Source organism: Hermetia illucens, chromosome 4 (assembly GCF_905115235.1).
Source record: "Hermetia illucens chromosome 4, iHerIll2.2.curated.20191125, whole genome shotgun sequence".
Taxonomy (NCBI): domain Eukaryota; kingdom Metazoa; phylum Arthropoda; class Insecta; order Diptera; family Stratiomyidae; genus Hermetia; species Hermetia illucens.
Window position 1 is genome coordinate 150,365,559 of NC_051852.1, and position 27,330 is coordinate 150,392,888.

At 44.6% G+C, this 27,330-nt stretch overlaps 1 protein-coding gene across 1 annotated transcript in view; it reads right to left on the reverse strand.

The window, feature by feature from the left end:
* LOC119653922 (long-chain fatty acid transport protein 4) overlaps positions 1-27,330 on the reverse strand; it is a 95,864-nt gene that overhangs the window by 4,895 nt on the left and 63,639 nt on the right. Inside the window, exons 2-3 of the mRNA XM_038059082.1 lie at positions 10,789-11,186; positions 1,670-2,293 (exon numbers count right to left, since the gene is read on the reverse strand). Of these exons, the coding sequence (XP_037915010.1) occupies positions 1,670-2,293; positions 10,789-11,186 (1,022 nt within the window). The remainder of the gene's footprint in view (positions 1-1,669; positions 2,294-10,788; positions 11,187-27,330) is intronic.

Sequence of the window (27,330 nt, forward strand, 5' to 3'; positions counted from 1 at the left end):
CATATTGGGTGGAAATTGCCATCATTAGCGAGCTCTACAGAAACCGTCACGGTGGCGTATGGTTTACAGATTCGACTGGTGAGCGGGGAAACCGAGAAAGATGTCAGGCTGGTTTGCTAAAGCTCTGGATGAGCAGACCTTCATAGAGGTATGGTGGGGCCTCTACGGAAAGAGCTGCCCATGTGGCTCAATGCATCGCCAAAGCGTATGACGCGTCTATGCGCTCATTCCCCAGTAGAAGACCGAACTACTGGTGGAATACTGAACTCGCCAGCCTTCGATCAACCTTTCATCGAGCCAGAAGATGGCAAAGAGAGCGCGTATATAAGGAACCCCGCAAACTCCTCAAGCTCGCCATCCGAGGGAGCAAGAGGGAATGCTTTAAGGAGCTCTGTTCGGAAGCGGAAGTAAACTCCGCAGATCACATGCTCTTCACTTTTGTTAAAAATTATCGGGGATTATTCCAGGGGTTATTCCCTCAACAAGAGAAGGGTACAAACAGCTTCCAGCGACCTCTGAATGTGACGGCAATACCGTCAGTCGCCAGTGACGAGCTGCTGAAGATCTGCGCTAGAATAGGTGATAACAAAGCCCTTAAGCTTGCCGTGAAATCCAGACCGGACATGTTCGCTGAGTTGTTCGAAGCGTGCATTTCCTTAGGGCTCTCAGATCGACACTATGAGTTCCGTAAAGCCAGATCAACCATTGATGCCATTAAAATAAATACTGGTTTGACCGAAGATGCAATCCACGAAAATGGCAGTACTAGCAAATATGTGGTGGTAACTCTGGATGTTTGAAATGCATTCAATTCGGCCAGTTGGAACCTAATACGGGAATCTCTGGCGAAGATTGGTATTCCCGCTTATTTTGCAGCTATTTACAAGAATGGAGGCTTTGGTATGACACTGATGACGGACCCCAGAAGTACTTTGGATGTGCCACAGGGCTCCGTACTGGGTCCACTGCTGTGGAACATCATGTACAACGAAGTAACCTTCCTCTTCTGGAGGAAGCCAGGTTGGTGGGTTATGCCGACGATATAGCGCTGGTTGTGGTCACAAAGAACCTCGAAGATGCTGAGTTATACTCATGCGAAGCGATCAGGTCTGCTAAGGGTTGGTTAGAGAGGTCTGGTCTGACACTTGCGGAGGAAAAAACGGAAGCGGTCCTCATCACCAACTGCCGTAAACGAAATTTTGCCCGTATTCAAATTGGGAATCACTTCTAAGTCTGCCATCAAATACTTGGGGGTGATGATAGACGGGAAGTTTAGCTATCGGCAACACGTGCAATATGCTTATGACTGCAAGTGTGGCCCTGGCAAAGATGATGTCGAATGTGGGAGGGTCACGACATGCTTCCAGGTTAGGTAGGGTAGTGAGTTCGATCCTGCTCCATGCGGCTCCAATTTAGGGAAAGACATTGCATGTTACAGTTAATGCTAACAAACTGAATTCAGGCCACAGAAGAATAGCCCTGAAGGTGTGCTCTGCCTTCAGGATTGTCTCAGATGATGCAGCATTCATCATCTCTGGAATGATGCTGATTGACATCTTGGCAGATGAGGTGGCGAAGTCTATCTCTCCTTTATGGCAGACGAAGAACGCCGAAAGGGAGAGAAAGTATGGTGAAATCTAAAAGAATTCATAAACAAAATTCAACTTACCTCGAATGCGATATCACAGCAGCTTTCGGCAATCCAGTCGTACCAGAAGTATAAATATACAACAGCTTATCATGATGATCTGCTCGTTCAATATGTGCTGGAATCTTATCCTTCGAAGCAGACTGCAACAATGTACTCATATCCTTAGCTGCTCCTTCGGTCGGTTCATTTTTCGCATTATTGAACTGATACAGTGCCAAGTGTGATGGCAAATCTTTCGAAATTTCAATTATACATTCCTTAAAACCTTCCCCATATATCAATGCCGAGCTTTTCGCGACCGTAATACTATGCAGTAGTGACGGCCCTCGTAAATTTGTATTTATTAAGGGTGTAATGACTCCGATTTTCGATAAGCCTAACCATACTCCAATGAATTCTGGACGATTTTCGAGTAACAAACAGACAACATCGCCCCGTTTGTATCCATGAGTATGGAATAGATTGGCAACTCGATTGGAGAACTCATTCAGATCACGGAATGTCCAAACTTTATCCTCGTAAATGATGCAGGTTTTATCTGGATGTTTAGCCACTTGCGTTTGGAATATATCGGAAACTGTAACATTTTTTCGTTGATATTTCCGAACGAGTATTAGGAGTTTAATGTAGGCGAAGAGTGCTCTGGAAGAGAAAGTAATACAAAGTAAGTAGCCGTAGGTTGTTTGGAAGTTAAGTACAACTTAAAAAGTAACAGTCGTTTCACGACTATAGACATTAAATATGTAAATATGTACAATGTCGCAGCAGTTACGTGGTAAAACATTCTGTAGACTTATATAATTAAAGAGAAAATTGCTGTAATCTTAATTTAATTTGCTTAAGCATTTCAGTCCAGGGTTCAAGATACAAATCAACTTCTCATTTTTGCGTAGACAGGTTAGCATTTGAAGCTTTCCGAAGTTTTTGGAGAGTCATCATGAGTAAATATTCTTTTTTAGATCAACAGATTCGCAAAATAAGTAAATATTATCGAAAAAAATATCTTGTTTGGGGCAATCATTTCAATTCAGAAGATGGTCTTATAATTGCTTAGAATCTGATGCACATTTGCAATAAAAGATTCATTGTTTAAGAGAACTTGCTTTAGTGTAAACTTTGAAATCTTGTTGGCATTTTGCCTACAATTTCTCAAATGTAGTAAGAATTATTGGCCATATAACAGAGAGCGTGGCATTGGCCGTTTCATAGTTGTCCTTTTATATGTTTGTAATCTTTCAATTCCCAATTTCAGATAGTTTTAAGTTCAGATTGGTAATGAAATATTTTTTTGGAGCTCCGAAAGAACTAATAGTAAACAGAGTCTACCCAAAAATCACATCATTTTCATTCAGATCACAAACCATTGTGCGTATATTTTTAAACATTCCAAAATTAGCCAATCAGAACCGAGGGTGATTGAATCGTTATCGAAGTTTGGTACCATCGAATGGCGATCTTTTCTAAGTTCTAAATAATAATCAAGTATTCGATATTCAAATTGAACTGAAATGCTCTTTACTTATTCACTTGTCTTGATAATTACATGAGTTTAATTACGCAAGCACATGAGCTCTCTCATCTGTACTTTGCTCGGAACACATTAGAAGTATCTGCGGTATACCATGAAAATGGATATCAACTGCATTGAACGGTTAGATTTTCAAGCAGAGAAGTAGGTGAATATTTGCATTGATTGCATTCTGTTGGAATGGAATTAATTTCTGAGTTGGAGGTGGTGGTTATGTTAGTTGACACTTCGTGCGGTTGATGCAATTAGATGAAATGCGGGAGCGTAAGGGGTTGCCTTTGTCGGATATTAGTATATCAGATCCTCTCTGCATGTGCATCTAACTTAATTTTCATCTAATTATTATGAAAATTGTTTAGTCTTAGACTTTGGACTAGATGAAGGTCAAAAGAAAATCAATTAAAGGAATAGTCGATTGTGTTTGGTCATATGGCTTATGTAACCTTTGCCAAATGGGATTTTTAACTTCAGTCGTTTAATAAATATGCATATATTTATGGTAGGGTTATTTGCGCAGTAGATTTTAAATATGAAGAATCCTTCAACTGATCCTGAACTGGTTGACCTACTGTGGTCCATTACAACGTTCATGGAGAAAAAAATTAGAGATAGAGGTAATAGGGACGGAAAAAGAGTTGGTCAATGGGCGCAGCGCATGCAATCCGGAGTTTTACCTGCTTTTCAAAACAGTGTGCGTTCGAGATTCAAATATGTCATAGTCTAATAATGTTTTCTGCGAATCCCTTTACCCTTTGGTGGAGTATAGCGCTCAGTTACCTGAATTGCCTTCAGCACCCCGCCGACTTCCCGAGACGCTCGCACTCATCCTCTACTTATCTGCGCCAGGTGTCCTTGGGGCGACCCATACGTCGGCCATCTTGGGAGAATGGATTCCAGTGCGTGGCGTAGCCAGCAATGCAATTGTCGCCTCTCCGTAATGTGTGACCTATCCACTGCCACTTCCGTCTTCCAATCACATCACGTACGAGCGCCAGGCCTCGGCGCCGACCATCTTCTGCAGGATCCGGTGAGAGAGTAATCAGATGTCATCAGCGTAGTCGAGGTGTTTGAGGAAAGATGCCATCGTCCATTGAATTTCTCCACGTTCTGTGGCCAAGGCAGCATGAAGAACGTCATAGATAAAAAAAACGAAATAATATCGGTGACAGGATGCAACCCTGGAGGACTCCACTTTGGACTCCTTCGAGATTTTACCCCGGTGCGGCGGCCCAATGATCATTAATATTCACAGGCGAATTACTCAAGGAATCTGCCGTCTGATCAGCAAAATAGCTTTCCCATTGTCGAGCGACAAGTGTATCATGTAAGCGGTCAATTGCAATCTTGGGTCACAAATCGTTAGCGAAGGCAAGCGATCGTTATCATATTAAGATGCCTTTCGAGGCTGATGTCAGCACCTCTCTTGTTACGCACATTCAGAAGGCAATTCAAGTCTATTACTAATACCAAAGTGGTGAATCTGATTGTTCGTAGGGTGTCTGTCAGTTGAAACCAAAATCAAGATAGCGCGCCTTCCGGTATGTGTCAGTAACCACTTGGCTTTTCGTAGCATAAAAGCGCAGTGTCGTGAGAGAGTACTTTCCAGAGTTCTGCCATTTCACTTCGTTTAAGCCCAGAATGTTCAGGTTATATCACAGAAATTCTAGGCCGAATTGAAGAAAGCGAACTTTCGATAACGTTTTCGAGGAGCGTACATTCCAGAAACTAATCATAAGCCGTTTTCTATAGCCAAAGGATGTAACCGTGAAGTCAGTTCCTATCTGAGGCATTTTTGGCGTTTCGGCAGCAGTAAAAATTCGAAATTTTCAGTTTGCTAACCAACAAATTTTTATTGCTTTTAGCTGCCTATTACAAGCGGAGAAGACTTTGAGTATATTTTGAAGCCCCAACTCGTACGAAAGTTGTGAGTAGATATTATGACATATTTCGACACCACTGAAGTGAAAAGCATGACCTCCACAGATTGATGTGATGTTTTCAAAATCCGTCGTTCGACCACGACCTGATTTCTCAAAGTCGCGGGTGAATTCGAAGTCTCTGACTCCTTACCGCTTGGAGAGTTACAATCCATTGCTTCTATCTTGGTTTGTTGTGTTTTTGGACATCCTTAGTGTAGTAGTAAACTACTACAGGCTCCCCTACTATGGCAAAGTGGTCGTCTCTGTTGGCAGTAGAGTTCTAAATGGTAAATTAGCATGCATTTCTCAGGTATTTGTTAGGGATTGCAGTATTGAAATCTGCAAACTCCCCTTCAACCCTTTTCATTACAACGTTAGAATAACAGTACGTTGAACACGTTAGGCAGTACCGGACTTTCTGCTTCTTTAATAATAAGGGTGGTTTGGTCTGATTATGCTTTAAGCTAAAGTTGCATATTTCGGCAAGTCCTCACACGACCCCCTCGCGGTGGCCGCTGGAAACCGTCTTCGGGCGGGCCAAGAGTGTGTAGAGCCGAGCTGGGAGTAGGCTTATCTAATTGACGATGATCTGCCTGTCTGCTGGTTATGTGTCAGGGACAAGTAGATCTGGCGCGGGGATGGACCGAAGCAGCAGCTCGAGGATCGTCCTCCCTGTACTGGAGAAGATGCTAATAGTACCTCAAGCCAAGTTGGAACAGCGTACGCCGAGGACTGTGTGGCAATGGGGAGCTTGGTCTTTAGTATGCAAACACTGAATTCCTTAAGCAGCTTCAGTTTCGAATAAGACCCTTACCCTGCTGGCCGGGATAGCCAGGGTGGACATTCTTCCCGGACTACTCGTGGGACCAAGACGTGGACTCAATTTTAAAAATAAAAAAACCGACGATAGAAGAAGAGGGGGCCAGGCGCATCATCGGAAGACGAGCTGCTGGCATCCAGCCATTAGGCAGAAGCCGTCGAGAGCAGTACGCCGTAGCACCGCTGTGCTGAAACCAACTGCAGGGACCTCCCAGAGCGAGACGGCAGAGGGACTAATAGTTTCCAGCCTGGAATCGAGTGGAATCCAGTACCTCTAACCCAAAACCTTCGATGTCGGAGATCCCTCAAAAGTAAAGACCGACAAAGGGCGTCGGTTACCGGAAACCGACTAAGAAGCGAAGGTCTATTGGTGTCCTGCTCAAGAGCCGGTATCAGAAGGCCATGCATATTCTCAGCAAGATTACTAAGAATAAGGAGGCCGGTACTGTCGATGAGGGCGATGAAAAAGACCTCGCTAAATACCAGGCGATTGTTACATACAACAGCAACCGCCTGGCAGACGAGCAGAAGACGAAGCCCATCGCTCTGAAACGCAATCGATCTCAAGACGAGGTCGAGCAAGTTCACAAGCGGAGCAGAGTTGGCAAGAGCTCAGACGCTAAGTAATATCTGAAGAAAAGTACGCCACTCTCTTTGTATAAATGGAAAGTGACTAGAGGCACTGGAAAAGCTCGACTATAAAGTACGATTCGGAGTCAGAAACGCAAAGGTAAAAGTGTTCCAACGAGCTGTTGGAGGAGATGAGGATCGACGGTCCGACGGGGACTGACGAACCCCCCACGCAAGCAGATCATGCTGAGGGTAACGCAGATAAATCTGCAGCACTCGTAGTGCGTCTCGTCTAGAGTCTGCACGCTTTTCTGTGTCCGAACCTGAGTGCCAGCGACCTAGTCGCGGTCAAGGCGGAGGCAGAGAACGTGTATATTTCCTCGGATTACATTGCTCACGACCAATCAGCTTCGCCAGAAGAACTACAACATTTGACGAACACCATAGCAACAAAGAAGACCAACCTGTTGATAGGCTGCGACGCCAATGCAAGGCATACGCTTTGGGGAAGCTCGGAAATCAACGAGAGAGCTGTGTCATTCTTTGATTTTATTATTATTTCTAACCTATCGGTGTGTAACAGGGCAGTACACCAACCTTCCATTTCCCCAGCTCGGAGAACTGTGACGATTGGGACGAGTTCCTTGTTATCATCTTAGGGTGGAGAACTGGAGAGTGCCTGACCAGAAATCCTTCTCAGAACACAGTTAGATACTTAAGTATAAATCTCACCGCAAAGGTCCCCAAACGCTCTAGAGACCTCAGGAGAATCGACTGGAGAAAGTTTGGTCAAGTAATTAAGAAAAAAGTCTCCGGTAGGCCCGCCCAGTATAGTTCCCTCAACCGTACCTCTTGATTTCTTAGATTCATAGCAATGAAACCGTTTCCGATTCCACAGAAAGGTTCTGGTCCGTGTAAAGGCGCCCCTGCTAACTTCATGGCTGCCTTCCAACCCAGCATGGCCTGGAACCTAAAGTATCCAGACCTTGTTGAACGAGCCGAGTGTATTCAGTCTCTCAAGGCATTCCCACACCAGTTTAGAGTTCACCTGGTTGGTCCTAAGTGCTTTGATCGCTGCTTGGCTATCGGTGAGAATAGCTATCTTCTGCCCCTATAGTTCCTTTGCAGATTAAAGGAGGCACATTTGTCTATGGCGTATATTTCCGCCTGGAATATGCTAGTGTACCTGCCCATTGGCTCAAAGTACATTTTCCTTGGACCAATGACACCGGCACCCGCTCCCTCTGCTGTGAGGGATCCGTCAGTGTACCAAGTAATCATTTGCTGGTTTAAGCCGTATGTAGTAGCCACGCTTTCCCAGCTTGCCTTGTTACTCCAACGTGTTTCAAACTTCTTACCGAAATAAAACCTCGTTGTCATGTTATCCCTTGGTATCAGTAATTCGGGATATCGCCTAGAAAGAATATCAATCTTACTTCGGTTGAGGCATTTCCCCGCCTCACTGATACTTCCAGCCATCCTGAATATTGCCCTCCTTGCCTGCATCTGTATGTGCAGATGGAGAGGCGTTAATCTCAGAAGGACCTCCAGGGAGCATGCCCTCATGCCCCTTCTATGCCTACATGGCCTGTATGCCTTCTCTATTGTATGATGGCAGGCTTTGAGCAAAAAATACAATAGAACGGAGCTTAATAGGATGTAAAGAACCGCGTGTGCAGGTGCTACTGGGGCTCTGCAGTTCTGCCCGGTAGATGCTCTGAATGTACTCCTACATCTCCTCCCCCTAGACCACCACATTAAATACGTTGTAGCGCGCAGTGCCGTCATATTACCTGAGTCCGGATGCTGGACAGCGAAGACCTACACCCACAGTAACATCCTAGACGAAGTACCTTGGCAAATCTGGGCATTCCCAGCGGACTATGCCACACGTAAGCTTAATTTCACGATAAACTTTGCTGTGGATTTCTAACCAGGGCATAGTGGAAGATCGACAGCGTGTTGCAAGGTTATGACACAGTATTCGTTGCCGATAGTTCATACACAGTGTATCCGTGTCGTATGGTCTTCCAGCGGAAGTACTAGGGGTATTGGAAGTCTATCGATGGCTGGAGTGTGATCCGAGCATAATATAGCCATTCTGACCGACAGCAAAGCGGGCATCAAGGACTTGTACTCAGCGAACACTTCCTCCAGGCTGGTGGGGCAGTGTAGAGACGACGCTGAACAGTTTGGGCGGCATGCTCAGGGTTGCCCTCTTCTGGGTTCCCGGTCATAGGAACATAGAGGAGAATGAGCGAGCTGACGGATTGACCAGGCGGGGCTCTGTTCTTGGCAGCCTTTCGGTGGATACAGTCAGTGTATCGCTGGCTGCTGTCAAGGGCGGAGTCTATTCGTACTACTTAGCAGCCGCGGGCCGTACGCAGGTTTAGAAGCTGTGTCAAGGAGGATTTGGCTTGCTTATAACATAGCTCGTGTCAGACGCGTGCAAATGCATTCAAGATTACGGCAGGAGTCTATGCCGCCAGACTCAGCATACCTTACGGTATTGCCGAAGCAGCGGAGAAGGGGGAGGACCCTCAGATGCTTCCTCTGCGATTAGGGAGCTCTAGCTAGAGTCAAGCTACGGACAGTGGGAAAACCATTCTTTGGGGACCTCAGAGAGATTTCTAGCTGCAGGGTGGGAGAGCTGCTTTCCTTCGTGAATGCTACGGGCTGGCTTTGAATATCCGAGCCGGCTAGATCCTGCCTCCCTGCTCTCATAAGAGCAGTCACGGTCTTAGGAGTTTGTGGCATCAAAACGGGGTACCACAGCGCTAATTGGACTCCTCGGAGCGGCCACTGATACCTACCTATCTATCTAATGATTAGAATTAATGTAATTTCTATCTAAAATGAAAAATGAACTCAATTCGAGAAAAATCGCTAAACTAAACACAGTCACGAGTCAATCTCTTGGACCGGTTCAGGTTTGCGCTCATTTGGCAGCAAACGCTCATGTAGCCATCGAAAGGCGAATCAAATGGATTTCAAGTTTGCCATTTGGCATCGAATGGAGACTGCAAAAACGTTTCCAACCCAACAATGGAAGATTAGGTTTGGAGGCCATGGTCACAAGCTGTCGGCCTCGCAAAACGTGTTTTCGGAAGATTTACCAAAAGAAAGACTTCGTGAATGGCTACAATCCGACAGATTGCTTCCTGGCATTGAGTTCAATGCTCTCAGAGCTGGAGGAAACCGCGATATAAATACCAACGGTCAAGGTCCCTTCCGACTGTTACTTTCGTTCCAAGTCAGGTTTTTTTCTTTTCAAATGTTACGTCAATGCAAATCCGGCGAAGTAGGTTCTGGACAGGTCTCGGGAGTGTTTCAGAATTTGTATTGTCGAAAATGAATAAATTCATCGAAATTCACATAATTGGTTCCGAAACTCATTAATAATTCAAAGATAATCGTCGGAGCGCCTCAAGGCCTTCCACTCGACTTGCGAGTCATGACTTGTAAAACTTTCGCGTACAATTTCGGTCTTGAAACTCGACCTGTTGAGTGAATATGTTAAGTACCAATGGCACGAGTAGCGCTAGGCAGCGAGCACTTATGAATTCATTGCCTACTTTGTCTTAGAAGCTAATTACACCTTCAGGAAGCAAAAAGCAACGAGCTGGCGACCCCGCCGTTGGTAAAAATAAACTTTCTCTTCAACATTCAGCAAAACTCCAGTTTGACAGTCGAGCAATTGCAGCAACATGTGTTGCATAAACATTCAACACTATCCATCCTGCTCGCACTTTTGCATTTCATGTATATCCCGGGCACAGTTAGATACTAGACAGCTACCTCACTCCCCCTTGCCCCTCAAGGGGGGAAATAAGTGCGAGTACACACGATTTCAAATTGTTTTGCCCTTGAGCATGAGCGAGATGTACCGAAAACCCGATCAGCTGTGTTTGACATACCGCCCGGACTTGCCAATGTTTTGGTGAGATTGGCAAGTTTTTGCTTATGTATAAGTGAATACGTGAAACAACTTTTTGCTATATGGGTGAGCACGCCGTAGTACCAGAATAGCAAAAGCTCACCGATCTCTCTCTTACCAATACGATTTGACGAAGATTATGCCTTTTCCTTGTTTAGCGTCTCTGATGTGTACAAATAAGCTTCTGCAAGCACATTTGCAAGTGGGGTCATTTTTGTAAGGGTACTGCCTATAGTAGATCTACTGTGATCCCGGGTTCATTCCTACTCGCACATTTTAAACATTTCCTGCATCTGATGTTTGTAAACATGAAAATTCGTAATTGTCAATGAAAAAAAATAAAGAAAACAAAACTTTCACTCACGTCACATCACGTGGAGTCGTCACTGCTGCAATGTAGAACCAGCGCCAGCCAACTTTCGACACGACGATACCGAGCACGGCCACAATGAGCGCCGGCAAGCCGTACGACCAACCCATGTAGTACCACAAAACTGCAACGGCGGCAGCGAGGAACGCAATGATAACCGTCACGACGACGTAGCGAAAACAAACTGCCGCCCGACCTGGCTTCTTCGCCGACACGGGCCCGCACTGGGGCTCCCCACCGTGAACTCCGTTGGCGCCGCCGGAACTGATGCTGCAGCAGTTGTTGTTGTTGTTATTGGTGTGGCCATTACATGGAGTGGTGCCGTTCGTCGATGAAGTCCGATGGAGGCCTTTCTCCACGTCGATCTGGTCTGCTGTATTCTGTGTTGGTTGCTGTCGGGAATAAGAATTTCGTGGAAAAATTCGATATTTAGCCTGAGTGTATTTGCGAGCGAGTAAACGACGTCATAAAATGAACGAGGGCGATCGCATCGGCAAGTGACTGCTTGAGCGGAATAGGAAGTTTCGGATTAGCATAGTTACGGGCGTCTTTTGGGCGCGAGGTGATTTTCATCGAATTTTTGTCGCAAATTTAAATATTTCTAATTTAAATGAATGCACTTCTATCTCTTCACTTATCAATATAAATAGAAAACTGCCCGGCGGAAAAATATTCACTAACTTCCCCGGAAAAAGTTTGACAATGAGTATTGAATATTACATAAATATTCTGCAATGCATAGCTATTGCCCTCTACCGTCTACTAGGAGCAACATCAGCATTGTGCGAGATACTGGGGCGACCGTTGGAAGTAAAATACTTGCAAATTCTTGCTTCAGTTCAAAGTGCAAATGTTTCCGCCAGACCAGAGCACAACAACCCGTTGACGTAGAAAATTTTCCCTTATCTGTGAAATTTGATAATAATGATGGCAGGTTATAAATAAAAAGACACACTTTAAGGTATTGATTGGAGATCTTAGGAGGGAAAAAAATTTGCGCCCCTTGTGGCCTTTAATCGCTTCAGCAGATAAGATCTTGGTGATTTATATGCGGTTCAGACGATTTGATAACTTGTTGGTAATTTGGAAAGTTATTTAAGTATGTTTTGTTGACCTTGCATACGTGAGTACCCAATAACTGTATCAAGAATTGTGCATTCAGAGGATCCTTGACACTTTGTACATTTATTGAGAGAGAGGTTCGGAAAGGATGAACATCCTTCTTTTGTGTAGATAGAAAATGTAGAAAGACGTTTATGCGCCAGATTGCAGTACCGTGTTTGATACTTCACCATTGCTTCTACCGCTAACGCCGAAAAACCACTGACTAACTCTTTCATAGAGCAACACCACGCCAGGGTAGTCTGTAGTAGTTCATTGCCACACTAAGTGCAGCCAAAACATGAAAAGGGAAGCTAGTCAGTTTAGTTTAGATGGGGGACCCGCAGCTCCAACCGTTCATAGCGTTCGAGATTCAGAGAACATTCTTAAGGGACAAAGAATGCGCAGTTTCTTCGTTGAAGAAAACCTTACCAAGGTATCTTCGTCTGAGATCTGAGGAGGTCGGGCAGCTGCATCCGAAGTGCAAGGGCGTCTTTTCCTCCTCCTCATATTGGCTGCATATGGCAATAAATTTTCAGTTTTGGTAACCTTGCTGTATCATATCACTCCGCCCCCAGATGAAACCTAGGGGTTTCAGCGACTGAACCCGGAACTGCGTTTGTCATCATCACGACGTTGATTTGAGGCGCACACGGGCTTCAGTCTGGATAAGGAGACAGCCTTTTTATGTCCCCCGATCTCGAGCTGGAAGAAATACTTTCCCCCCTCGAGAACACGGTACGGGCCTTCGTATGGAGGCTGCAGTGGCTTCCGGACAGCATCCGTCCTGACCAGGACGCGCGTTCACATGTCCAGCTCCTTGGGCGTGCAGGCAGGTGCGAACGACTGTCGAGTGGGAGGTGTGGCTTTAATGCGGCGAAGGTTGCCCCTCAGCAGGCGCAGCAATCCCGAGTCTGTGAGACCCGATCTCTTGTCGAAGACCGGATCACTTGGGAGCCTTGGGTTCTCCCCGTATACCAGCTCCGCGGGGCTAGCAGCAAATTTCTCTCGGCGGGTTGTCCGTAGACCGAGTAGGATGAAAGGCAAGACCTGAGCCCCGGACGGATCGTCGCGAGCCATAATGGCGGCTTTCAGCGTCCGGTGCCAACGTTCTAGCATCCCATTAGATTGCGGGTGGTATGCCGTAGTCCGCTGGCGTTTGAAACCCAGGAGTTTGCCTAACTCCGAGAAAAGGGTGGACTCGAATTACCTTGGTCAGTGATGATCACTGCAGGGACACCTAAGCAAGGGATCGACGAGGGAAGGGGCTTCGGCACAAGATTGCGCCGTAATGTCCTTCAGAGGTATTGCCTCAGGCCACCGCATAAATCTGTCGATGATTGTAAGGCAATATTTGAAACCGTGCGAGTCTCGCAAAGGACCTACGATGTCGAGGTCTAAGATGTGGAATCGCTTGGAAGTGTGGGGAAATGAGCCTACTTTTTCCCTTACATGCCTGGTGACCTCATACTTCTGGCAAGCGATACACTCTCTACCCCAGGAGATGATGTCCTTATTCATGGAGGGCCAGAAGTATTTCTCGATGACTAGCCTATTTGTTGTCCTGATGCCTGGATGCGCTATGTTGTGAACCGCGTGGAACACTTCCTTGCGAAAGGTGGCCGAAATGTATGGCCGCGGTCCCTTTTCTGAGCCTTCGCAGCAGAGAGAGGGGTTCGAGCCGAAGATGGGCAACTCCCGAAATTTGTATTTAGGGTTGGATTTGAGGCTCTGAAGTACTGCGTCATCGACTTCTCGGCTATAGCCAAGCTCCTGCGCCTTGTCGTCGAGTGTGGCAGGGATGTAAACCTCGGAGACACGTGACACAGCGTCAGCAACTATGTTGTCCTTGCCGGACATGTGCTGTATGTCGGACGAGAACTGGCTTATAATGCTCAGGTGTCGAAGCTGACTAGAGGACGCTTTGTTGGGCTTCTGTTTCAAAGCATACGTTAGAGGCTTATTGTCCGTGAATACTGTGAAAGGCCTGTCTTCTAGGGAGAAGCCGAAGTAATTAATGTTCAAGTACGAGGCGAGCAGTTCTCGATCTTAGGTGCTGTAGTTCCGTTGAGTGGGGTTTAACTGTCTAGAGAAGAAGCTGAACGGCTGCAGACTTGATTCACCTTTTGGTGAAGACCAGCACCTACTGCCGTGTCAGAGGCATCAACAAAAACGGCTAGAGGTGCATCTTATCGCGGAAATGCCAAGAGTGTAACATCAGCCAGTTGTTGTCGGGATTTATCAAACGTGCGGACAGCCTCTTCAGACCACACAATCTTTCGTGTGTCCTTTGTTTTGGGGCCAGACAAGTACGCGTTCAAAATGGACTGGTGCTGGGCGGCCTTTGGCAGAAAACGACGATAGAAGTTTAGCATGCCCAAGAACCTCCGCAAATCCTTCACAGTTTTCGGACGCTGGAAGCTTGTGATTGCTTGCATCTTGCCTGGTTGGGGCTATATTCCGTCAGCAGAAATGAAGTGGCTGAGGAATCTCGCCTGTGTTTGGAGAAAGGAGACGTTGAAAAATGCACTCGAGATGGGCTAAGTGCTCAGACTCTGAGGAAGAAGCGATTAAAACATCATCCAAATACACGAAACAGAAGTCGAAGTTTCGCAGGACCGAGCGGATGGATCTTTGAAAGGTTTGCGCCGCATTGCACAACCCGAAATTCATCCTTGTGAACTCGAAGAGTCCAAAGGGTGTGCATATTGCCTTGCCGTCTTTGGAATGTCTTCTGGAGCTATAGGTATTTGGTGATACGCCTTGGTTAAATCCAAGGTCGAAAAGATGCGGCAGTTTGCGAGATGCTGCGCAAAGTCGTGGATGAGTGGAATGGGATATCGGTCTGCAACAGTCTGGCGCGTTTAGCCTTCTGTAATCCCTACAGGTGCGCCATTCGCCATTTCGCTTAGGGACCAGCTTCTGGGGTGGTAGAGGACGCGCCTTCGAGAAGATAGGAGAACCAGTAGTGTTAATGTGGTGCAGCACATTATGCCTCACTGGTTTAGAGAGACTACATTCGGTAGTAACCTGGCTGAATTTTTGGAGGAGTGCCCGAACACGAGAGTCAGTAATGTCCTCCAAAAGTACGGAGAGATTGTTGCTAGGAAGAGATGAGATTTGGCCTGACGAATTAAGGTTGGTTGTGGAGTCTATAAGGGAGCTGTCCTGACCTGACCTTGCGATCGCTCATTCGAAGCCGCATTCGCGGTGCTGCATCTGGTTCCTTCTGGCGCACGGTTTAGCCACCTTTCGCCGTCTTCGCAACGAGTGGCACACACAACAGCCCGAAACTGGCCCTGCGACGATGTCGGCTCTCGCTCAAATCCTGGTTGTTCTGCCTCGCTCTATCTGGGCACAATCGTGGCAATTGCAAATTTCCGCACAAACCTGCTTTTCTCCTCGTTCCAATCAATCGGGAATTTTATTCCAATTTCTTCAACTTGACTTATTGTAGGTATCAGTTTCGCCCTTAATGGGGGTCACCAATTTAGTTAAAACATTTTATTCATATTTTTAATTAACAATAATATCGTTAAATTAATTGGAGACAATTAAAGACAATTTAGATACGTTGGCGATCAAAGGCAACTCAGTTACTAATTTTTCCACCGTTGGATTTCCCCTCTCGTGGCGAGTTCAAATACGCCACGGAGAACACCGGTGGTGGTGCTGTGCCACAATACTTCGTTCAGTCGGCCAAGTTTTAGCAGCATCTGTTACACTAATAGAATTCTCCTGGCCGCTTTTGAGGTTCGAATATTTCAATTTGAAATAAAAATTCTAAATTTTAAATTTGAATCTTCGGACTTCTGCCACGGAAGGGAAATTTGTCCATGTGGCGCCCTGCTCTGCTTTGCTGCGCTACATGGCTGGGGAATTGGTTTTTTGTCGGGAAAAAAGAAGAAAGTGATAAATGCAGAGGGTGTTATACACATTCATCATCATCATCATCAACGGCGCAACAACCGGTATCCGGTCTAGGCCTGCCTTAATAAGGAACTCCAGACATCCCGGTTTTGCGCCGAGGTCCACCAATTCGATATCCCTAAAAGCTGTCTGGCGTCCTGGCCCACGCCATCGCTCCATCTTAGGCAGGGTCTGCCTCGTCTTCTTTTCCTACCATAGATATTGCCCTTATAGACTTTCCGGGTGGGATCATCTTCATCCATACGGATTAAGTGACCCGCCCACCGTAACCTATTGAGCCGGATTTTATCCACAACCGGACGGTCATGGTATCGCTCATAGATTTCGTCATTGTGTAGGCTACGGAATCGTCCATCCTCATGTAGGGGGCCAAAAATTCTTCGGAAGATTCTTCTCTCGAACGCGGCCAAGAGTTCGCAATTTTTCTTGCTGAGAACCCAAGTTTCCGAGGAATACATGAGGACTGGCAAGATCATAGTCTTGTACAGTAAGAGCTTTGACCCTATGGTGAGACGTTTCGAGCGGAACAGTCTTTGTAAGCTGAAGTAGGCTTTGTTGGCTGACAACAACCGTGCGCGGATTTCATCATCGTAGTTGTTATCGGTTGTGATTTTCGACCCTAGATAGGAGAAATTGTCAACGGTCTCAAAGTTGTATTCCCTTATCCTTATTCTTGTTCGTGCTTGTGTTTGACCAGTGCGGTTTGATGTTGTTGGTTGATTCGTCTTCGGTGCTGACGTTGCCACCATGTATTTTGTCTTGCCTTCATTGATGTGCAGCCCAAGATCTCGCGCCGCCCGCTCGATCTGGATGAAGGCAGTTTGAACGTCTCGGGTGGTTCTTCCCATGATGTCGATATCGTCAGCATAGGCCAGTAGTTGAGTGGACTTGAAGAGGATCGTACCTCTTGCATTCATCTCAGCATCACGGATCACCTTCTCGAGGGTCAGGTTAAAGAGGACGCATGATAGCGCATCCCCTTGTCGTAGACCGTTGTTGATGTCGAATGGTCTTGAGAGTGATCCTGCTGCTTTTATCTGGCCTCGCACATTGGTCAGGGTCAGCCTAGTCAGTCTTATTAATTTCGTCGGGATACCGAATCCCGAATATCGCCCTGAAAGTGTCACTCAGGAGAGCACCAAGTATATTTCGTCAATTTCCCGAGCAAGGCAGCTACACAAACTGATACTCATTTCGAAGTCAAGTGAATCATTGGGCGACCCCTCCTTATATAGACCGGTATCTGATCAGTAACATTGCCAAACTATTTGGACCAGTAATATACAATACACATTATTGGTGACAAATTAAGCATTACGAGAAAAGAGGGAGAGCCCCCTTACCAGTTTGGAAAGTATCCAGCAATTTCCACTCACAAATTTGAGAAAAATCAGGAGAGATAGATCCTAGATTTTTATTCTACATGACAGCCTTTTTCGCCGTTACGTTAGCCACCCTTTCAATGGTCGTGCCTGGTGCAGGCGTCGATGTGCGTCTCAGTAGCGGCTTGACCACTAGTTGCGAACCGTAAGGAAGCGGTACCTGCGCAAGATGAGGATGCTGCCATGTCCGCGATGACAACATCGTCCATCGAATCCACCGCGACTCTGATCGCTGTTGACAGTAAAGGCATCATGTCGACGATAAAGTCAACCATATAAAGGATCAAGTTCCCCGATCGATAAATGAAAAGACTAGATCACTGTAAGTATGGCTAGCACTAAGATAGCCCAGATAAACCTCCACCATGCGAAAGCTGCATCTGCGGTAATTGCAAGGGTAAGTTCCAAGGAGAACATTGGGATAGTGCTGGCTCAGGAGCCTTGGGTGTACCGGGGGCAGATTCGCGGTCTGCAAGGAGGAAGCATTTAGGTAATTTGGGACTCCTCGTGTGAAAAACCAAAAAGTTGCATAATTCTTAAACATAAGTTAAAATACATATGTCTTTCAGAGTTCTTAACTGGGAACCTTGTGGCTATCCAAGTCTCATTGGAAACGGGGAGGAGCACTCGAGAGGCAGTCGTGGCATTGGGATACTTCCCAGGAGACGAAATCCGGACTCCACCGGAACAAGTCGCAAAACCAATCGTAGAGGTGAGCACCTTCTAGAATTTATTCTTACCAATAAGTTAGAGATATATAACACTCCAACATTTGTGATCAGCACTAGACAGGAGGTACTAGACATAACTCTAGGAAATACTCTAATAAATGGAATGGTCAAGAATTGGAGGGTGTCGGATGAACCCTCTATGTCTGATCACAGAATAATCAAATTCGACATTGAGGGTAATTCCGAAATAGAAAGAATAATAAGGAACCCCAGGAGAATGGATTGGGAATCTTATGCAACGCACTTGAGCAACAACATGGTCCACTTTCGGTGAAATTAGGAGCGAACTGGAACTAGAAGCAGTGGTGGAAAAGGTCAACACAGTCGTCATTGACGCTTATGAGGCCAGCTGTCCGGCTAAGACAGTTAAGTCATCAAGGGATGTACCATGGTGGAACACAAACCTGACCAGAATGAGAAGATGGGACATTTACCGAGAATGAGGAGGACAGGGTACACCTGCTTCTCAGAACTCATCTTCCGGTGTCCCACCCCACGGCGGCAGGCGACAACATTCTGCCTGACACCCCAACAACGAATAAAAGGGGAAGAAAGGAGAATTGGAAACCAGCAAAAGAGGTATGCTCGGGAGCTAGGGTAAGGTGGGCAGTGCGAACTTTTAAACTACTGAAATCACCCGGAGTAGATGACATCTTCCCAGCACCAATCCAAAGAGGCCTAGGAATCATCTTAGAGTCTCTTCTGAGGGTGGTAAGGAGGGCATAGTCCTGGGATATATACCAAGGGCATGCAGGCAGGCAAAAGTGGTCTTTATTCCGAAAGCGGGTAAAAAGGATCTTTTTCACCCTTAATCTTTCAGACCAATTTGTCTAACATCGTTCGTACTCAAAACGGTGGAGAAGATCATAGACAATTATATTAGAACTAACGTTCTAAACCGTAATCCCCTACATCAGTGTCAACACGCTTACCGGGTAGGACGGTCAACTGAAACTGCTCTGTATCAGTTGACGGATGTACTACGGGATGCCGAAGAAACAAAAGAAATAGCACTGGGTACGTTTTTGGATATCGAAGGAACATTCGACAACATATCGCACATAGAGATATAAATTGACCTGAGTCGCAAGGGAGTGGAAAACACCCTGGCTTTCTGGATGAGCAAAATGCTAGATAGTAGGCGAATTGTGGTACCGACAGGTACAAATTCTATTGTCTTGAATACTACTCAAGGTTATCCACAGGGCGGGGTACTATCACCGCTTATGTGGAGTATGGTAGTGGACGAATTAATGGACGTGCTAAAAAATACTGGAATACAGGTCCAGGGTTACGCGGACGACATTGTTTTAATCTGTAGTGGCAAATATGAGGATACCCTATGTGATAGAATGCAAACAGCAACTGATTACTTGGCACACTGACGGATCCCTCACAGCAGAGGGAGTGGGTGCCAGTGTCATTGGTCCAAGGAGAATGTACTTTGAGCAAATGGGCAGGTACACTAGCATATTCCGGGTGGATATATACGCCATAGGCAAATGTGCTTCCTTTAATCTGCAAAGGAACTATAGGGGGCAGAACATAGCTATTGTCACCGATAGCCAAGCAGCGATCAAGGCACTTAGGTCCAACCAGGTGAACTCTAAACTGGTGTGGGAATGCCTTGAGAGACTGAATACACTCGGCGCGTCCAGCAAGGTCTGGATACTTTGGGTTCCAGGCCATGCTGGGTTGGAAGGCAACGAGGCAGTGGACGAACTAGCCAAGTAGGGAGCAGGGCCCCCTTTACACGGGCCAGAACCCTTCTTTGGAATCGGAAACGGTTTCATGGCTATGATATTAAAAAATGAAGAGGAACGATTGAGGGAACTATACTGGGCGGGCCTACCAGGAGTGGATCAGTCCAGGGTGTTTATTGAGGGATACGAACCCACGCGCACAAAGGATTGCTTAAACCTCACCAAAAAGAACCTCCGAGTCATAGGGGGAATTCTTACTGGTAACTGTCAGCTAAACTATCACCTAGGGAAGCTAGGAATATCTACGGACATTGCCTGCAGGTTTTGTGCGGAGTGTGATGGAACGCAAAGTAGATCGAGGCATCTGGGAGAACAGTTAGTACCAGATGCAAAGTTGAAAGATCTGGAAATAATTGTACAGAAAACTGGCATTCATATGTATGAGTTAGACTGTGTGCATTCAGGAATACATACATACATAAAAACTTCCAGGGTGAGATGGTCAACTTCCTCTCTCCGCCGTTATGTGAAAAACTTATGGAAAACCTGGAGACTGAACTCGTGGAGGCTGGTGCACTACTGGCAATTTGGGTCAGATATGTGAACGATTTGTTGAAAATCGTCAAGTGACAAAAAATAGAGGCGATTCCGGGAAAACAAGACACATAGAATGGAAGAAGAAGGCAAGGCACCTTTCCCAGATTAAAAAGATTGTGTCATACAATTTTATGATCTTTAGCATGATCACAACGCCGTTTGAAAATACTTCAGTTCAAGTTCATGGGGTATAACGCATCAACCACCTCTACACGTCATCATTGCCGTTTTCTGACAATGTGGTTCAGCATCTATAGAGCTTTGCGTGAAGCCTACATTCCGCCTTAACTGGATTGTATCTCGCGTTTCTACGGCAACTCTGTTGACATCCATCTCAACATGGCTTAGGTGGCTGAGGAGATGGGTCCATTTCACTCTTACTATGTGACCTATCCACTGCCACTCCTTATACTCCGTGCGTGCGCTCTTATTTCATGCTTATAATAGGGGCAGCTTTGGAAGTATCCTTTAATGAGTGATCGCGAGGATTTCTGTTGCGTCCTTTGGTAGATATTTAATATTGTGAAGGATAATGTAGAGATTGTCGTTTGAAGATGCTTTCTATTATACCACGGATTTATAGATACTCTTAACAGCAGTTGCAACTATATGTATAAATATCAAAAGTTGATGATTTAGCATGTCTGCCGATTGTAGTTAAATCCTACTGCCTTGGGCCTTCATTTCTTTGGTTGAACTACTTTGTCAAGCATTAATGACGACATGAAGGCTAGGCACTATTGCCATCTTATATTCACACTCAGGAATAAAGTAATGAATATCTCGCTGACTACCTAATCAGGTAATTGAGCAACATTTCCATTGTCCTTCGCCGTGCCCAATATCTATTCACAAAATCAACGTGTATGCACTTTTGTAAATAAAATACGAGCGGATTTTGAAATTTGACATAAAAAGTTGAGTTTTATAAATTGTTTTCACCATCGTAATTAAATCCACTTCAGTATGTGGTCAAAAGGCACCGATAACAACCGCTGTGATAGTGAAATCTCGGAATTCAATCGATCTGATTGCCATTCAGTATCTTGAATGCATTGCCAATAAAATTCTCTATTGACCACATAAGTACCAATTTCATTTTCTACACATCATTTATTGGACTTTCACTTTTAAATACTCACTATCATTTGCACATTGCAGTCGCTCTAAGATGCTACTTATAATATCTTTTATTTGAAATTTTCTGCATAATATAATCTTTAAGTGGAGCTGAAAGTGCGAGGCCTGATTGAGGTGTGTGTTTTTGTATTGGTGGATCGTTGGGAAAAACATACCTTTTAGTTCATGGTCATAAGATGGATCAAAAGAGAAGAAGGTATTTTACATCTTTGAGCCATAGATCTGTCGGTACACCAATGACTTTCACAATCTGATCTCTAATTGCAACCTTTTACTGGAGATTTGCTGGTTTTATCGTCATATTTTATTCTGTAATAAATTTGAAGAGTCTTTTTTTGCTGCTCATGCCGGCCGTATTGAGCAAAGTTTGAAACTATGCCTGTTATTTTTTTAGGTTGCTAATTACTGGTTTAATTAATTTGGACGATAATCTTGCAAAGTTTATGTCAATGCAGTGTATTGACCTCATTTGTTTGCATCATTACAAATGTTACAGATCAACTGCAACAAACAGAAAGTCAGATCGTTATGAGTATCTTATCTTTTCGTTGAGAGTGTTGAAATTGTTTAAGCCATATGCGCTTACAATTAAAATAGGTTTGTTGTATTTTTTTAATTTATATGAAAGGGAAATAATGTTATTGTGTCGGAAAACAATTCGATAATTATTAGTGGTCCAAATTTTTTTCTGAGGTCGTATTTTCTGCATAGTTTTCACCACGGATACATTTCAAACTATTAAGATCCATTTTTCCACTGAATGAAAGAGGATGGGCAGGAGTAGTGTTCGAGTTACTCCTTTTGCTTTTGTGATTTTTATTGCTTGTAGTGTCCGCAGTTTTGCAATATGGTCGGTATGTCGTTCGCCTTTGCCAGGTTCCATCCGATAGGAGCGGGTGCATTCAATAATATGTAATCTTCCTTATTTGGTATTTTTTTCATTATAACATTCTTTAACTTTCCCAATTACCCTTCTCAATTACATAATTTCTATTCTGACTTTCCTTTGAATCCAACATTTACCATTTAGAATACAATACCTAACTTTAATTATTTTTAAAAGAAAAACCTAATAACTGGTCGCTTTCCCCTACATTTAAAAAATCCTATTTCATTTCAACAAACTTCAATTTGCATTTACTAACAATTTTTGGTTGTTATCGAACATTGACTGGGGGCAAATGTACGTTGACTTTTTTGTGTTGGTACTTTAATTAGCACCGGTTGCGTATTGTTGAATGCACATAGGCGCATCGGTTTACCTGGGCTATAAAGAATATGCATGCATTTAGCCATGCTTTAGCTGATTTTTGCTTCTGCTGAGCCGACTTGAATTTGAAGTTCAAGGCCAGCGTCAGTGGAGTTAAAAATGAACGGAACCGCTGACCGGCTGATTGGGGAGACAGCTGATGAAGTGGAGATGGGATGGGAGGTCGTTTTTACTTGAGGAGGAAATTGGTCGCGAAAAGGGCTGACGTTTCTATAGCTTGTGGAAATTAGAAATTGTCAAGTTCGAATGGTGTGTTTAATTTCAGCTTGGAAATTAGGGAACGGAAACGCGCCAGAAATCACACTGACGTTCCAATAAATCAAATGCAAAAATGCATCACTTTTATTTTTTTGCGCTGAAGATGGAATATTTCTTTTTTTGGCAAGCCTCGATGGTGTAGGGTGAAGTCTTCACTGTCACCTTCAAATTTCTGTTAGGTACGCCTTCTAGACCTGGCCTAATTGCCGCCGATCCTACCACATATTTAAGTTCCTCCATAGTTACTGGAGGTATTACCCGCTTGTTGAACTAGACAACCGTTTCCTTACTGCCGCGTGCTGAGGAAAAAGAGTGGCAGCAATAATCTCATTTAGGAGGCTTATTTTTGCCACGCAGTTGTTTATGCGTCTCCTCCTGACGGTCGCCAGGGCGCTTTCCCTCAAAAACAGGTGGCTTTCAAACTTGCGATTACATTGTTCCACCAGTAGTTGGGTTATCTGGGGAGCAGTCGACTTCGTCGGGTGATTTGAGAAACTATCCGTCCGGTCCATCCGGGAATAGTATAGTCCTCACTAACTTGCCTAGCGACTCTGCTGGCTAAAGCGGCGCTTATGTATGTCAGTTTTACTACACCCGTCAGACCCTTTTCTCTAAAAGTGTATGAAGTTCCTACCCTGTCTATCTCTAGAGTACCACGTTTTGCTCGGCGGATGTTTCGAGGAAAACAAGTCCACGTTTGCATTTATGCATCTATCTTCCAGATGTTCCAGTATTTCAAGCCCATAGCGCTGCCTGGCCCATTTGGTCTTTGATCCATAGGCGGCCATTGTAATTTCGATATGACTGCTAAATAATGCCGGTTCGATGTTTTTCTTGCGGATAATTTGCGAGGATCAAAGGCCCTGGCAGTGATTGAGGCTGATTTATATCAATATCATCAGCGATTTGCATTGAAGGATCTCCTGTATTCCGGTCACCTGCTGTTGCCTGTAATGTACCGATAGTTCACATCCTGCTTCTCTTTTTTCTCTCTTCTATGGACTGAAAACTATGTTTAAAAGTTTCTTCCAATTGGTTTGATCCGCCATCAAATGGATGGCAGTCTAGGGACTCCTTCAACCCCTAGACAAAAAATATTTACTAGATCACTTCGGTAGAAAAGGGAAGAAATTCAAGCAGTTTAAGTAACTTTCTTGTTTCATGTAAGTATCAGTAACTGTGACCCTGACAGTCAATGAGCAAATATGGTGACAAAAGTAAATTTGTTATTGCGTTGGTCAGAACCTTGTCAACGAGGTGAATGAGGACCCCTAAGGATTTGGCTATAAGCTTGGTGGACCGCATTGTATGGAAATTATATCCTGTGCGGGATCGCGGATGATTGCCCGAGAGCTCGAAGAAAGGGTTATTACTATGAAAAATAAGAAGGCGCCAAGTCCTCATGGCATTTCGGAAGTTTACAAACTGGTGTTCCATCGACGGCCAGGCTTGCTGCTTGGGGCGTTCAACGCTTGCTTGAAGGAGGGTATTTTGGAAAAATAGACCCAGAGCTCACGTCTGTATATCGACCACTGTGTATACTTGAAACGGCTGGGAAAGTGCTCGAGAGGCTCATCAGGAGTAGACTCGCCGTAGCGATCTGCGCTACCGGGGACTTATCCCCAAAGCAGGTCGGGTTCAGAACAGGGAGATCTACAGTGGATGCTGTTATGGAGGTTATCTATTAGGAGATGTTTCTTTATGGGAGCAACGTTGATGTGTGTTCTGCAACTGCAATGGAGTGGCGGACAACGACGATCATACCCTTTTCTCTTACGAAGGGTGGGACGGCTTTCGTCAGCAGCTTTATGAAGACATATAAATGTTCCTTAAAAAACAAACTTAACTTCTGAGTGAAATTATGCGGTGTTTCCAACGATTAATTATCTGAAATAATAAAAACTTGTTGTTTCTTTTTCGTTGGTGTGAATATTTATTCTAGCAAATACCGATATTTCGGGAACCACTTATTCCCTTCATCAGTGCTAACAAGTTGAGAACTTAGATTAGGTACTAGCGCTGAGGAAGGAGGCACGTGGTCTCGGAAACAATTGTATGCGGGGAAAAAATAAAAATATTTACAGGATAAGGCAAAAAACCTAGTTCTTTTTTCAACTCTGTTTAAAATTAAGGCGGACACGAAGGATGGAGTATTAAAAGAAAAGGTGGGAAGAGGAAGGAGGACTAGACAGCCAGCTCTGCTTCTTAAGCCGACCGTTTTGCTTCCACCAAAACCTTTGCGGAAGTCCTCAGCGAAATTCGTTACAAGATCAAGCCCGAGGATAGCAGAACAGAAGCGTCTTCCATTCGAAAAGCTAAGAGTGGTGAAGTCTTAGTTGAACTAGGCCCCAGGACAACAAATAACGGTACGCTCTGAGAAGCAGTCAAGGAGCTTCTGGGGCAGAAAGCTTTGGTTTCTAGCCTGGATTTCACGCGCTCTCTAGAAATTCAAGACTGTGGCTACCTTACAGAAACAAACGTGCTACAAGACGCCATCAAACGCGAGGTAATCAATGTTCGGATTGGTATCACCTCTGCGAGCTGCCGGGGTAAAAAAATCGCTGTAGTGGAGGTTGCGGGGCAATACGCGAGGAAGCTTCTCAGGAGCGGGAACCAACAGAATTGGTTGGGTACTGTGTTGGATACGAATCCGGGTCGCCTCAACCAAATGTTACAGATTTTTGGATTATGGGCACGCTTCTGCTCTGTTAGGGATGTGATTGAAGGGCAACATGCCGCAAATGCGGTCAGGCAGGCCATAAAGGGAACATCCGCAACGAGTTGCGTCCTATTCGGGGATCGTCTCGCGTCTTATGAAAACGTTGCGCACACTACGGGCTGGGGACAGTGTGCAGTCTTCAGAGTAGAACTGGAAAGAGCTAGGACGCGGTCAACATGATTCGCATTCTACAAATTAATGCACCGGAGTGCAACCGCTCACGAGTTGCTAATGCAGTTCGCTCCTGAGATCAAAGCTGATTTAGAGCTTATCAATGAGCAGTGCTGAAACAAGGACCCAGCTTCATGGTACCTTGAGATATCAGTTACCGCTATTATCTCAGTGAGTCCTAAGGAACTGAATTTACTTGGGTGACCGCGATCCGCATGTGAATGTTTCCTTTTGGGACAGCTAAAAAAGCTTCTAGCGGATTTTTGCGGAATTATTTGTGCAGCAAAGCACGAAACAATATTTCACCCCTCTCCCTGTAAATTTAGGCGTTCAGAGAAAAAAAAAAAATTATTTTGATTCACCCCCGTAGATTTTTTTTTTGTGCGAAAGCAGAAATTGCATAAAAAACAGCCTCATAATTGCGGAAATTATGAACAGATCTCTTCATTGTAATTTTTAATTTTATTTGAGTTGTACATAATGCAGTAATTTCATGTATCAGTGCTTCTGGACTTTTTCAATGGAAACACGAATTTAAATTTAGTTTAATGCAATAAACTTGTGAAAGTGGCTACTGTTTTTAAGTAAGTGAACAACCATCGGTGATGAGTGAAATGATGCTGTAGAAGAAAGCACTTTACCCACATAACCATTGGTTTTGGTCTTCTGTGTTTACCAAAACTACCTGAGACTCCTTGAAGACATCTATCTTTCTTACTGAATTTATGTACATAATCTTAAGTTGTGGTAACTCCAAGAATAATTATAAAATCTCATAATTGAGGACAATCCGTTTTCAGTTATGCAATATAATTCTGTCGAAACCCCAAAGTGAATCAAGGTGAAGAAATGCGTGTTAATAATAGAAAAGTACTGATGTATGGTATTAACACAGATGTTGAGGTCGTCTTGGAGCGCTGGCCTATGGTCTATGAATCATGACATGTGTCTTCGCATATGACAATCAGTTCGTTAGCTTCGTCCAATAAGAACGTCAAGGTCTTAAAGTGTTAACTCTGTTGTAGCATTCGCCATTTGTTTGTTTTTGTTTTGCAGACAAATACGTACCGGCCGCAAGTTTACTTTACTGGTTTCATACTTGAACTCGGTCATTCAAATTTTTCACATTGTTCAAATATTTTGCTTTGGTATTTTGTTCTGCTGCCTTAGTTTGTTTTGTTGTCTGGGTATTATTTCTGACATTAAGCTAAGTTGATTTAGCCCATTGTTTTTCATATAAAATTATATTAAACGGTCATGCGCAGAAAAAAGACATATGGGGGAATTAAACCGGAATTAGGAGGAAGAGCGTAAACAATGTCATCGTGCCGGGCTGGAATTTATATTTTGTTCCCTTTTCAAAATAGAAAAGCCAGTTCGGGTTGTCCTTTTCCTCGGTTCGTATCATTTGTATGGTAGGTCATCCATCCAAAAGAAATACTTTTCTCTGTAAAGAAGTACTCGTGCATTCGGAATCCATACGTAAGAGGGTGTTGGAAGTGGTTAAGCTGTTAACAAGTCTGAAACCAAAGGC